We start from the raw sequence: 14,816 nt of genomic DNA on the forward strand, positions 1-14,816 counted from the left end.
GCCAAGACGTTAAAATATTTAAACTTGGGAATGAGGCCAAAGAGTCTGGAGACGTGAAGAAGGCGGCCTCGCCCTCCTCTGCCTGGCCTGACATCATCCTTAAAGCGGCAGGCGGCTGCGGAGAGCTCGGAGCGGGGCACTGCCGCTCCCTCTGGCGCTGACACGGTTAATCATTCAGCCAGGCGCAGCGCTTATTCCTGGAGGGCCCGCGTTACTGCTTAACCCCTCCGTGGCCGGGGCGCTCCTGCAGCTAATGACAGGTTCCGCGCGCTGTAATTGAGCCCTATGACAGGGCAGTGTAATAACATAGGGCGCACTAGCGGAATCCCCCAACCAGAGAGAGCGCAGCGTCACTCTTCCCGCTTGTCCCGGCTCCATGCGGTCCCCCCCCTCCCTCTCTCCCAGTAATGAATGGACACCCCGGGCTGGCAGGAAGTTGTAATGGAGCCCTCTGTATTCTAGATGCTACTGTCCCTCCCAGAGCTCCAGTAAAACTACCGAGCAGGGAGGAAGTGCGGTGCGGGAGCGCTGAGCAGAGCTGCCCTCATCATGTGGTCCATGACAGGAAGGGCACGGAGCGCGATGTGACAGGGATGCTGCTGCTGCCGCCCGCTGCCTTCAGGTGACCATGAGGATTACCGCGCCCGATTAACCTTGTGCAGAGGGCGAGGCTGTCTGTCCTGCCGTCTCTTCTCCACCGCCCCTCTCTGGGCTTGTCCTGCCCTGCCCGGACTGCAGACAAGGCGAGACTGAAGGCAGACAGCAGAGAGATAGCAGAGGGGAGGACAAGCCCGGGACACACTCACCATACAGGGGGAGGGCTGGAAGGAGCCGGGATGACGTCTTGGAAGGAGATGAAGTGGCACTACTAGAGACGTTTCTGAGGCGAGATGAGAGCGACACTTTGTGTGTGTGGCAATGGCAGGCAGCTCCCCCATCTGCACCGGCTGTGAGGGGGATGAAGACCACCAGGGGCTGATAAGTTTCTGCAGGGAGAGCGGAGTGTATTAGGTAAGCTGCCATTTTATTCTGCCCACTTCGCCTACCATGTACAGGTGGCGACTTGTGTACAATTCAGATGGCACAACTTTCTCCTCTTCCTGCCACCTGTCACACTGACAGATTTATTGCCACAGCCCTCTTGGCAACGGGTCACCTCAACGCCACATGTATATTTCCATAGTGGTTCTTACTGTCTGCCAAAGCAGTCATCTGCAAAAAACCAAAAAAGTCATTATTGTATCTGTAGTTACAGATCCTCACAAAGACCTATAAGAGGCCATACGCCTTGTATGAGTCAGTCTGTACGGCGAATACGGACAGGAATGGGACCATGTCCATATATAATGATTTTTACAGCCCGGACATTGATCTGCTACAGAATGAATGGGTTTGTATGTTTCCATTCTAACAGATCTGCAATTGTAAATCATATACAGAAAGCCAGTAGAGCCGTGTGTATGGGGCCTTATTATGCCACCTGTCACTGCAGGAATTTCATACTGTGTAACATGCACACTATTATGCGTCCTCTACCCTGGGGCACAATAAACCCAATATTCACCATCATGGGGGAAAACAAATGATCGCCAAGTTATATCTGGGTATTTGTAGTCATTGAAAACTTATGTGACAATTCGGATGACTCAGCCATATTCAATGTTACAGTAAGGCCACGCCCCTAGTCAGACTGGCAGGGGGTCTTCATAAATATGATGCTCAATAGGAATACAACTGTATAACCCAGAGTAAATGTGTTGGTAAGTTGCTACTTGCTGTTCATGAGAGGTGTGGGTGACCAGTGCAATCCAGTACTGGAATGGATGGGTTTTGCAGATAGACATTGGTCGTTTACATTTATTTTTATATTTTACAGTTTTAGTACTGGTTACATAACGCTTTATAACAGGATGAGGGATTTTAGTACATCTAAATTTTACTAGTTAAATAGAATCGTTGACAATAGGCAGGGTAATCTATTGATTCTTCTCTGTACAGGTCAACGCACAGAAGAGTGGAATGAGAAGAAATGGCAGACCAGAGCCAGATCCAGTCATCTGCTTCCAAAAGCATCCGACCGTTCCGCTCCAGCGAGGAGTACCTGGAGGCCATGAAGGAGGATCTTACCGATTGGCTCAATATGCTCTATGACCTGGACATGGAAGCCAGCACATTTCTTGAAGCTTTGGAGACTGGCTATACCTTATGTCAGCATGCTAACAACCTGAACCGGTTGGCTCGAGATTTTAAAGCTCAGTATCCCGAGGCTGCTGCTACCATGCGACTACCACAAAAGGAGGTGACATTCCAAGTTAAAGGTGCTGTTCCCAGTTCCTTTATTGCCAGGGACAATGTATCGAACTTCATTGCCTGGTGCCGGAAGGAACTTGGTATACCGGAGGTGCTGATGTTTGAGACCAACGACCTGGTTTTGAGGAAGGGGGAGAAGAGTTTTGTTTTGTGCTTGCTTGAGGTGGCCCGTCGAGGTGCACGCTTTGGCATGCCAGCACCAATTCTCATTCAGATGGAAGAAGAAATTGAAGAAGAACTCAGCCGGAGCAGGCCAAACACAGATCAGAAAGCATATCCGCGGCCTCAAATGCCTGCTAGGCCTCCTCGTACTATATGTGATCTCAAGAACTTGGATGAATTGGTGAGCTTGTGTATGAGAGGACTAAATAGATGGTCTTATTTTTTTGTTATTTACTTACACCGAAATTCTATTCTTAGTTTATTCCTTCTCACACATCCAATTATTTAGTGAGTTATTGTCTAAAACCCACAGAATATGGTGAGTGAAAACTAATCACACTGTTGGGGGTGTGTGCCGGAAAAGCTTTGTGTGTACACACCGAGCGTATCCACAGATCTAGTGCACCTAGTAGCGGCCAAAGAAAAGAGTGACCTCTTGTCTGCTGGGCCAGTATTTTACTTCTTAGAACAGAAAATAAGAACACTGCATTAAGAAAACTTTCCGCACAGTATATTCAATATATTCAATAGCTATGGGTGTTTTTCTAATCTGCGAACATCTGCTATATGGCCAGAACGTGTGTTTATTCACATTTATAACTACCTGATATGGGAGTAGGTATCATGTAGCCAGCCTTATCAAGGTCACTTATTGCAGTAGAACTATAACGTTAATGTTGTCAATCCAGTTATAAAAGTCATCAGATAGCGGGAACTAGAAGAACAGGTTGAGGCATACAGTAAGAACAGAGGGTATTGAAGGCCCTATAGTAAATGGTTGGAGAATTTCTACCATTCCAGTAGGCTGGCGCAACATTCCGTATTCCTTGATGAGATTTTATATTGATTTCATAGTTTGCCATGGATATTGCTGTGTCTTCATCCAGTCGGATCAGTTCATACGTAGTAGTTTCTATTAATACAATCTCATCCTCCCGGCTTAAGATTTCTAAATAGTTTCTGAATTTGTCAGCTCTTAGTATGACGATCCATTAGTTGCCATTGTGAATATAATGATAGCCTTACAGACGCACCAGCCACCGCCTGTGTGAAGGAAGTGATGCCATGACAAGTCTTTCCTGTCACTACCTTTCACAGGGGTAGACTTTCTCTGTGTTTGTATATCTCCAAAGTGACTGAGATTTCCTGTGGAAAGCTTCACGTACGTAATGTCCTAGTTTTCACTCTGCAAAAAAAAAAAAACTCTCCTAAAATAAGTGTGCACTTCTATTGCTGAGAAGTGAGTCATGTCTCATCTCGGCATACACTTGGTATACTGAAAATCTCACTGTGTGCTGCTTTGTTCATCTGAGGTAATACAGTTCATCCTAATAGCCATCTGAGTAACTGAGGATGAGACATAGTGAATAATACGTAACTGATAGAGATGACATCATATCCTGAGAAATTCTCTTTGCAGTCTTTATATTCCAGTGTTCAATAAATGTAATGCTGTCATGGCGGGTGAACTATATAAATAAAACCAATAATTTCTGTTATTACTTCACCTCCTGCCTATAAGGACTAAAGATGAGCGAGTAGTATTCGATCATGTAGGTATTCGATCGAATACTATGGTATTTGAAATACTCGTATTCGGTTGAATACCACACGGCAAAGCAGTAAAAATTCGATTCCCCTCCCACCTGCGCTGGCCCCTTTTTTTTTTTTTTTTTTTTTTACACTAATAACTATGCAGGAGAGGTGGGACAGGAACTAGAACAACGTAGGCATTAAAAAAAACCTACCCAGTAGAGATGAGCGGGTAGTGAAATATTCGAAATTTGGTTAGAGTGGACCTCAATGTTCAACTATTCGATTGAATACTACTCGCTCATCTCTACTAAGGACTCATTCAGACAGGACACTTTGTTTTGGGACATGTTAATATTCTGTAATTTCTGTGTTTTACTTCATAGGTTCGGGAGATCCTTGGTTGCTGTAGTTGTCCTTCACAGTTTCCAATGATAAAAGTCTCAGAAGGAAAATACCAAGTTGGAGACAGTAATACTCTCATCTTTGTGCGGGTAAAATATTTAATAATTTTTGATGCATTTTTCTGCAAAAAATTCCCTTTAAAGAGAGTTTGTCACCAGTAGCCATCATGTCAGCCCATCCCAGCAGAGCGACAGGTTCGGGTCACTTGTATGAAACCATGTTTTCCCCTTGTGAATCAATGCTTCTGTTACTGAGATGTTGCCGGTCTTGTCAATATGAAAATGAGCTCTTTGGCAACAGAGTGGATAACCCAAGGGGGGAAACGTTAGGGCATAGGATCACTTGAATCAATTTGCGGGGCAGGGTAGATATGCTGGGTTTTGGTGACAGATTCTCTTTAAATCAGATCATATATCTAGTATATGCAAGTAATTCTGTATAAATTACACAAATCACCTTGATTTGAAAAGACTTCCCTTTTTAAAGGGAGTCTCCGACCTCCCTCAAATATATTGAATCGACACAAAAGTGTTACAGAGCACATTACAGTGATAAATAACATGCCTTTGTTATGTATGTCACTTGTGTAGCAATTGGTGCATATAGAATGGATGATATCATAGCAGTGGGAGGATAAACTGTTACTGCATTGGGTGATGCAGGCAGGAGATGGTAGTGGTCTGAGTGTAATAGCAGTGATCCAGATTGCTGAAGGCCGCCCCAATGCACCAACTGCCTCATGTACATGAGACATCAAAGTCGTTTTTCTCCAAATCTACAAACGTGGCATACATAATAGAGGTATGTTGTTTATCATTGAAATGTGCTCTGGGGTCTCACGTGGTATAAGCTACAGTGTGTTACAGTCACTGCAAAGTGTAGTGAATTACATCCACATATTGCAGAAAAATGCGCACAGTGGACACGCAACAGTTTTGGAAACCACAGCATGTCAATTGTACCTATAAAAACTCCGGAGGTTTCTCTATAGGTATAATGGAAACAAAAACTGTGAAAACACATTTGGGAAAAACTGCAGTGCATTGTTGCCGCAGTTCTTCCGGTAGCATTTTTTTTTTTTCTGCTGTGGCCCCCAATGTGGGGCCTTAGCCTAAAAAGAATCTGAAATTTTTAATGTTGTGTGTTTTTTGAATTTTTTTTCTTTACTGACAGCTCCTGGCTGTCATAGGAACAGTAATATGCCGGGCACCATAGTACCTTTTGGATAGTCCAATAGAGGCATCATTTCTTTTTTATTATGATATTATTATTATTTATTATTATTATTATTATTTTAATAAAATAAAAACTGCCATTGGTGCTGCAAGGGTATTAAGGCTTCAAAACCAGAGGCTCTGGCACGCTCTATTACTTGTGAGCCTCATTTTCATATTTCTGATAACTATATATTTTAGGGGGAAAACTATTTTTTTTTTTCTCCAGTGTTTTTGTTAGCTGCGGTTTGCTACATGGGGCCTTAGCCTTATAGATTTTTCTGGTTCCCAACTCTCTTTAAGATTTGGATTCCCTAGCAAGCAATGAATGGTGACATGTAAAGCCCTGTTCACATCTGCTTTTGTATTCTGTCTGGGGAGACTCCACAGGGAGACACCCTGAACGCAATACAAACCTGATTGCAAGCACAGTGCTGTAAAAGCACCCGGACCCCATAGAGTATAATGGGGTCCATAGACTATAATGGGGTCATGCGGACATGATTCGTGCGCGGCAAGCACACGGACCCCATTATAGTCTATGGGAACCGTGTGCTTTTACTGCACAGCGCTTGCAATTATATTTGTATTCCATTCGGGGGTCTCAATACAGATTCTGCCCGGACGGAGTACAAAAGCAGATGTGAACAGGGCATAAGAGTTTAGCAGATATAAATGTATGACATGTACATAAAGAAACTTCCGTTCAGTTGAAGCAGATGGAGCTAGAAGTGCTGTAATTCTGGTTTTGGTTAGGATTTCAACCTTCCCATTGGATAGATGAAAATCTGCAGTGAAGATATGCAGTGGAGAAAATCCAGCTCAGTGAGGCTAATATGCACAGTGTGAACATACCATTATTCTGCAAGATTTTAGTAATTCTACCAATTTGAAACCTGTGACATATGATCTAACATGTATTATATAGTATTTGGCTCCTGCTTTTTCATACAGAATCAGCTGTAAAAAGATGCTTCAGATCTGCCACATTTGTAACCTTACAGTGTGTTTTCTTCTGTTCCAGCTGGGAAGAAGCAGACTTTTAACCTATTATGTGCTGCATAGTTTGTCATTTTCATTTTCTGTAGTCCTTTCTATTGAGATCTGGGCAGACTTTACTTCTGTAGTGGATAGGTTAATGAATTCAGTCTCCCTTCATTGAGTACTGACAATGGGACTGGTGACTGAGTAAACGTGAAACATGAACAGGAACTTGAATTATTAAGGAATCATGAGAAGTCATCTCATGCTCTCTTCTCTGACTTCATCCATTAGTAATGTTTGGTCTCTTTTGGTAGCCATTCTTACAGAATTTCATTGTGTCTTGTCTATGCCTAACAGCAGTTTTCAGGGGGGGTTTCTGATGTTTCAATATATCTTTTATGACTAGAGCTCCTTACCCTTAATCTCCAGCCATAACTGAAAACTATTTTGTGTCAAGCATTGTTAATGATCTGCTTCCTGGGGTCCTTGTTGTGCACAATTGTTCTTCTTCACTTATAATGCCTCCGCCAGTTCCCTCATGTCATCCTCCGCACCTGCAACAAGACTGCGAGAAGGAATGTGTCATATTTTGGCTTAATTCTTATTTTTCACCCAACCTCCTCTATTATGTTCCTCTGTTATTCCTACTTATTCCTGGGTGTTACCATTCCTGTTGTGAAAGGGATGTGTCCCTACACAGCCTGACTATTTTCGCACTGAATAGACTGTGTCAGACAGGACAGTGATTGTAACAGAATATAACAGAGGACCTGCACATTGCAGAGCGCTAAGAAATTATGCTCCAGAATTATATATGGCAGGGTGCATCAGACCAGTGAAGATGCTGTAAAACCATATCAATTAAATATGTTCATTTATTACAGGTTCTACGGAATCATGTTATGGTGCGTGTTGGGGGAGGATGGGATACTCTGGAACATTATCTAGACAAACATGATCCCTGCAGATGCCAATTTGCTTGTAAGTGTATCTATAGTGACTTATTGGTCTATTTAATTAATAAGAAATTGTTCTAGAAGTCTAGTAATTCTGATTTATGTAACATGTCACGACCTCTCTACAGTGAAACAAACTCCAGGAATACTTGGTTGTAGAAAAGATTATTTACATGTGTTTCAGTGTTTAATGTTCTTATTGTATTGCTGTAGTGCATATTCAACTATTAGTTGTCTTATAAGATGAACTATCCTTCACTGGAAATCAGTGAAAGAGCTAACAGCATGACATGTATAGGGTGAATTCTCACTTGCTGCATCTATTTTTGTACGACATTGCTTGCTACATATTTGCAATTTGATTTTATATTAAACAGACTAAAGAACAGGAATACCATATACTGTCAGCCAAAGGGATGACAGAACCAGACCAGCAATCTGAATGTTCTCTTCATACTCTAGATCAGTGGTTCTTAACCTTGTTTGAGGTACCGAACCCACCAGTTTCATATGCACATTCACCGAACCCTTCTTTAGTGATAAATCAAATATGATTTATTTCCAAATTCAAGACATAGGTATATGTTTTTTTACTGGTACACAAAATGAACCGTGCATATGGCCTAGGGTTCGATCGAACCCTGGTTAAGAACCACTGATCTATATAAATGCCTTTTTTAATGCATTGAATTAACTGATCAGACTCCATTTTATAATTTATTGAACTAAAGTCTTATCACCATCTACAGCTCATCGTGCTCCAGCTTCACGCCCAATAACGTTTTCCCCACAACGTGGAACTAACCTTGATCCTGCTCGCACTTCCAGCCCTTCCCGTGGACGTTATTCTGAGGGTTTGCCTAGAAACCTTCAGAACCCAGAGGCAAACACTCCACGGCGATCTACTCCAGGTCCAGCTGCCTCTCTGAACAGCAGCTCCAAGATGACAGTGTCTCAGAAAGATCGCCCGGGAATGCCTGGGATTAACTCCTTCAGGTACGTATTATTGCTCATAAAACATTTCTATCACTTGGCATTCATTGTGTACAAAATCTAATCACTAAGGAGTATAAAATTGATTTCTTGCAATTTGAAAATTCATATGCAGTTTGGTTTATCTGTAGTCTTACTATTCATGTTATTCTGCCTAGATATATTCAGCATTTGGTAGGTAAATATATAATTACTTCCTTATTGAGGGTACATTCACACAAGTGGAAAACTGCACCACTACATAAACAATCAAAACATTGTGAGTGAAACTGTGGCAAATTCCAGTGATTTTCAGATGTATCACATGAATGATGAACTTGGATAAAAGCCAGTCTGTGACCATTTGATGTCATTTTTTGAAACTTATCATCCCCTTTAAAAACTGAAACACAAGTGCTCGTTCTGATAACAAATATAAGATGTAGAGAATTTAGGATTTGCTTCTGCACTAAACTTAAACTAGGAAACTGGGGCATTGCCATTCTGATACAGGGAATGGCCTTTACCAAGCTGTAAAGCACATTTCTGTACAGTATCATATGCTGGCTTCTCATCGAGGAGTCCTGCCTAGTCCATTTTTGCTATGACCGTTATAGTTCCTTTTCTAGACTGTACAGTGGGCACTATGCATTCACATGGATCAGGCCAACTCTGGTTCATGTGTCAGGCTGCCAAATAGGAATACATGATTCATCACTGCAGTGTTTTGCTGTCCACTCCTCTAGAAACCAACAGCAGAAGGCTTTATTCTAATGTTGGACGTAGACATTGTGTTTTCGTAACTCAGCGTGTAGCACTCCAGACATACAGTTCATATTCTATTCTGATGTCTAGAGACGAATGACGGCAATTTCTATCTGCTATTAAGTTCTTTATTTTGTCTTCTACTGTCAAATTTTTGTCATCTACTACATCAAGGCTGGGTTATTCCTAGGCATTTACAATTTTTACAGTTCTTGCTTTAAGGATGCAGAATTTGTAAGTTAAGAGGGTCTTAAATACAGCCAATCTCTGTCATATACACCATGACTGAGAATGCACAGCAGATGGATAGTGGTTTCATTCTGTGCATGGAAGGTTAGCAGATTACACAGATTATTCCAGGGATTGCTGTGACACCTCTTGCAAGTGGCTCAGAGGTGGTTTACCTGCAGTGATCACGTCATACATGAACTACTTTTAGTTCATCCATGTGAAAGAAGCCTGAGGCTAAGGTTACATACACACCTAATGCAGCTAGATATTCCTAGATTAACTGTTAAGTGACATTGGAGTTCCAAGTGACTTAATAACCTGCATTTATTTGGCTTCATCTGAATTCTGCTTATTGTGCAGCACAATGTAGCGCATTTTGTAATAAAAAAAAAAAAAAGTTGCATTTTGTTTTAAGCTGTATTTATTAAATGAATACGCCAAAATGAACAGATCTTTTTGACACCCTCAACCCTTTACAAATGGTTTAAAAGGCGACTGTGTACATCACATTGTGCCAAAATATTTTATGTAAAAGTTAGGTTCAAACTATACCAAATTAAAGTTGACATAAATGTGTCTGAAGATGCACACATTTACATTTGTACCAGGGTATGTTCACATCTGTATGGTCAGCTTCATCTCAGAGTCCATCTAAAATTGTGGGCTAAAAGTGCATATACAGGACTTATGTTACCCATCATTTTACCAGACAAATAACAAACACCTATTGGACCCCATAATAAGTGGGATCTGTCAGGCTCCATTGGTGTATGTCATTAGTCAGATCAATCTTTACTGTTCATGGGTTCCTGAACGGAAGACAGAAAAGAAGAATTCAGATGTGAACGTTTCTTTGCTTGTAGCCATTTTGTCCATAGATAGTTGTGTTGTAGACAAAGTTTATTCTGTCCAAAGTTTACCCTGGCCTGCGCTACACTTTTACTTTTTATATTGGTCGTAACTATTCAGCTATGGCTGCTCCCAAGTAAACAGATTGAGTTGTAAATCAATTACTAACGCTACAAAAGTCCCAGTGTAGCACAGGCTTTATTGTTCCAAGAACTAATATTTCTTTTATTGAATATAAGTGCCTACGGTAAAGGGTTTTTTGTCTTTTTTCCATCAAATGATGCAGGCTTCTTGGGAGGAGCTACCCTGTAAGAAATCTGATTTCAAGTAAACAGAATAGACACAACATCCTTTGTTAGCTGCATGAAGTCTTAAGGAAAGTCAGCTGACTTTAGAAGTCAAGGTCACCGACAGTGAAAAGGATCATGAACTGCCTTTTGACTGTACTTATTTTTAGTTTTCTTCATTGAAAGACTAGTGTGACAAATATATAAAATCTCACTAAATATAACTTTATATAATAACTTGTGCGTGACTGCATTTCACTCTGAACTTCACTTTTCAGAAACTTTCCTAGGCCTCACATACACTGCAATTAAGTTATCTAGGTATATAAATAATAAAATAAATAAAGGCTGGGGACACACTGGATGGGATTGCAGTGGGTAACCCAGCTGAATTGCCTTCAGTTAGTCAGTTACATCTACGGTAACAGTGTAGTTGACGGGCTTTAAAGAAATCCCATCTACACGCTGTAGGAATTAAACAGCAGAGTGTCTTGCACAATGGCCGCTTTAAACGCAGGGTAAACGGCGCATCAACCTTTATTTGCCTAGTTTGGAGTTAGATAAAGTTGAATTCAATGGTGGAGGACAGAGTTATCAGCTATTGTCTGCTGCACAGAGGCGCGATGAGCACCAAGCTGAAGATTTCATTACAGCCAGAGCTTGCATGTAGCACCATTGGACAAAGGTCAGGTGAGTACCACTTTTTTTTTTTTTTTTGTATTTGGGCACTGAGATGTGGGTATTATGGGGGGCCCACTTAGGAAATTTTTGAACAGGGCCCACAATAGTATTAAAATGGCCCTGATCTTATACTGCAGGGTTTGCTTATGATTACTGCTTGTTTAGCTGAGGTTTTTAACCATTGCAAACAGGTTAACACCAGGCTAACTGCAATGTAAATTGTGGTTGAAAGCAATGGCAAAAACCATGTCTTTTGCCATGGATGGGTCAGTTGCAGATGGACCCAACCTGTGTGGCTTTCAGCAGTTTATTCCCTTGAAAGCTGTCAGGGTGAAAAAAAAAACCCCTAAAATAATGTGGAATAATGAGCCTTTGCTCACCATGGCAAACATTCAATGCCAAGGGAAAAACACGCAGCAGTAATTGACGTGCAATGGGTTTAAATCCCCCTATTGCAGGCCACTTTACGCTGCAGGCTTTAGTCATGTGTATGAGAACTGTAGACATGTTATACATTCTATCATTTAAAATAACTTGGACCGGACTACATATCCCAATGTCCTACTTTGATCATATGCTTCTTAGCAAAATTTACAAAACTGAACATATGAGGTCCTTAGTAGAGATGAGCGAACAGTGTTCTATCGAACTCATGTTCGATCGGATATTAGGCTGTTCGGCATGTTCGAATCGAATCGAACACCGCGTGGTAAAGTGCGCCATTACTCGATTCCCCTCCCACCTTCCCTGGCGCCTTTTTTGCTCCAATAACAGCGCTGGGTAGGTGGGACAGGAACTACGACACCGGTGACGTTGAAAAAAGTAGGCAAAACCCATTGGCTGCCGAAAACATGTGACCTCTAATTTAAAAGAACAGCGACGCCCAGCTTCGCGTCATTCTGAGCTTGCAATTCACCGAGGACGGAGGTTTCCGTCCAGCTAGCTAGGGCTTAGATTCTGGGTAGGCAGGGACAGGCTAGGATAGGAAGGAGAAGACAACCAACAGCTCTTGTAAGAGCTAAATTCCAGGGAGAAGCTTGTCAGTGTAACGTGGCACTGACGGGCTCAATCGCCGCAACCCAGCTTTCCCAGGATCCTGAATGGAATACACTGTCAGTGTATTCCCGTATACCCGATATATACCCCGATACCCGTTCCAACGGTGTGCCCCCCCACCTTCACCCCAGAAATACCCTGCAAGTCCCCTAGCAATAGAATTGGGGCTATATACACCCACAATTTTTACTACTGGTATACAGTGCCATTGTCTGACTGGGAATTCAAAGAATATATTGGGAATACAAATACCCTCATTTCTTGCTACTGCCATATAGTGCCAGTTTCTGACTGGTAATTCAAAGAATATATTGGGGTTACGTGCACCCACAATTTTTACTACTGGTATACAGTGCCATTGTCTGACTGGGAATTCAAAGAATATATTGGGAATACAAATACCCTCATTTCTTGCTACTGCCATATAGTGCCAGTGTCTGACTGGGAATTCAAAGAATATATTGGGGTTACGTGCACCCACAATTTTTACTACTGGTATACAGTGCCATTGTCTGACTGGGAATTCAAAGAGTATATTGGGAATACAAATACCCTCATTTCTTGCTACTGCCATATAGTGCCAGTCTCTGACTGGGAATTCAAAGAATATATTGGGGTTACGTGCACCCACAATTTTTACTACTGGTATACAGTGCCATTGTCTGACTGGGAATTCAAAGAATATATTGGGGTTATAAATACCCTCATTTCTTGCTACTGCCATATAGTGCCAGTTTCTGACTGGGAATTCAAAGAATATATTGGGGTTACGTGCACCCACAATTTTTACTACTGGTATACAGTGCCATTGTCTGACTGGGAATTCAAAGAGTATATTGGGAATACAAATACCCTCATTTCTTGCTACTGCCATATAGTGCCAGTTTCTGACTGGGAATTCAAAGAATATATTGGGGTTACGTGCACCCACAATTTTTACTACTGGTATACAGTGCCATTGTCTGACTGGGAATTCAAAGAATATATTGGGGTTATAAATACCCTCATTTCTTGCTACTGCCATATAGTGCCAGTTTCTGACTGGTAATTCAAAGAATATATTGGGGTTACGTGCACCCACAATTTTTACTACTGGTATACAGTGCCATTGTCTGACTGGGAATTCAAAGAATATATTGGGGTTATAAATACCCTCATTTCTTGCTACTGCCATATAGTGCCAGTTTCTGACTGGTAATTCAAAGAATATATTGGGGTTACGTGCACCCACAATTTTTACTACTGGTATACAGTGCCATTGTCTGACTGGGAATTCAAAGAATATATTGGGGTTATAAATACCCTCATTTCTTGCTACTGCCATATAGTGCCAGTTTCTGACTGGTAATTCAAAGAATATATTGGGGTTACGTGCACCCACAATTTTTACTACTGGTATACAGTGCCATTGTCTGACTGGGAATTCAAAGAATATATTGGGGTTATAAATACCCTCATTTCTTGCTACTGCCATATAGTGCCAGTTTCTGACTGGGAATTCAAAGAATATATTGGGGTTACGTGCACCCACAATTTTTACTACTGGTATACAGTGCCATTGTCTGACTGGGAATTCAAAGAGTATATTGGGAATACAAATACCCTCATTTCTTGCTACTGCCATATAGTGCCAGTTTCTGACTGGGAATTCAAAGAATATATTGGGGTTACGTGCACCCACAATTTTTACTACTGGTATACAGTGCCATTGTCTGACTGGGAATTCAAAGAATATATTGGGGTTATAAATACCCTCATTTCTTGCTACTGCCATATAGTGCCAGTTTCTGACTGGGAATTCAAAGAATATATTGGGGTTACGTGCACCCACAATTTTTACTACTGGTATACAGTGCCATTGTCTGACTGGGAATTCAAAGAGTATATTGGGAATACAAATACCCTCATTTCTTGCTACTGCCATATAGTGCCAGTTTCTGACTGGGAATTCAAAGAATATATTGGGGTTACGTGCACCCACAATTTTTACTACTGGTATACAGTGCCATTGTCTGACTGGGAATTCAAAGAATATATTGGGGTTATAAATACCCTCATTTCTTGCTACTGCCATATAGTGCCAGTTTCTGACTGGTAATTCAAAGAATATATTGGGGTTACGTGCACCCACAATTTTTACTACTGGTATACAGTGCCATTGTCTGACTGGGAATTCAAAGAATATATTGGGGTTATAAATACCCTCATTTCTTGCTACTGCCATATAGTGCCAGTTTCTGACTGGTAATTCAAAGAATATATTGGGGTTACGTGCACCCACAATTTTTACTACTGGTATACAGTGCCATTGTCTGACTGGGAATTCAAAGAGTATATTGGGAATACAAATACCCTCATTTCTTGCTACTGCCATATAGTGCCAGTTTCTGACTGGGAATTCAAAGAATATA

The 14,816-nt window shown here is 41.5% G+C and overlaps 1 protein-coding gene across 1 annotated transcript in view; it reads left to right on the top strand.

Annotated features, from left to right (window-relative positions):
- The first annotated feature begins 341 nt into the window (after window positions 1–341).
- GAS2L1 (growth arrest specific 2 like 1) overlaps window positions 342–14,816 on the top strand; it is a 28,435-nt gene continuing 13,960 nt past the window's right edge. The window contains exons 1-5 of the mRNA XM_075276591.1: window positions 342–1,011; window positions 1,999–2,653; window positions 4,392–4,499; window positions 7,493–7,589; window positions 8,314–8,560. Coding sequence (XP_075132692.1) covers window positions 2,030–2,653; window positions 4,392–4,499; window positions 7,493–7,589; window positions 8,314–8,560 — 1,076 coding nt within the window. The 5' untranslated portion in view covers window positions 342–1,011; window positions 1,999–2,029. The remainder of the gene's footprint in view (window positions 1,012–1,998; window positions 2,654–4,391; window positions 4,500–7,492; window positions 7,590–8,313; window positions 8,561–14,816) is intronic.

The sequence above is a fragment of the Leptodactylus fuscus genome, chromosome 1 (genome assembly GCF_031893055.1).
Source record: "Leptodactylus fuscus isolate aLepFus1 chromosome 1, aLepFus1.hap2, whole genome shotgun sequence".
In the NCBI taxonomy this organism is placed as follows: Eukaryota; Metazoa; Chordata; class Amphibia; order Anura; family Leptodactylidae; genus Leptodactylus; species Leptodactylus fuscus.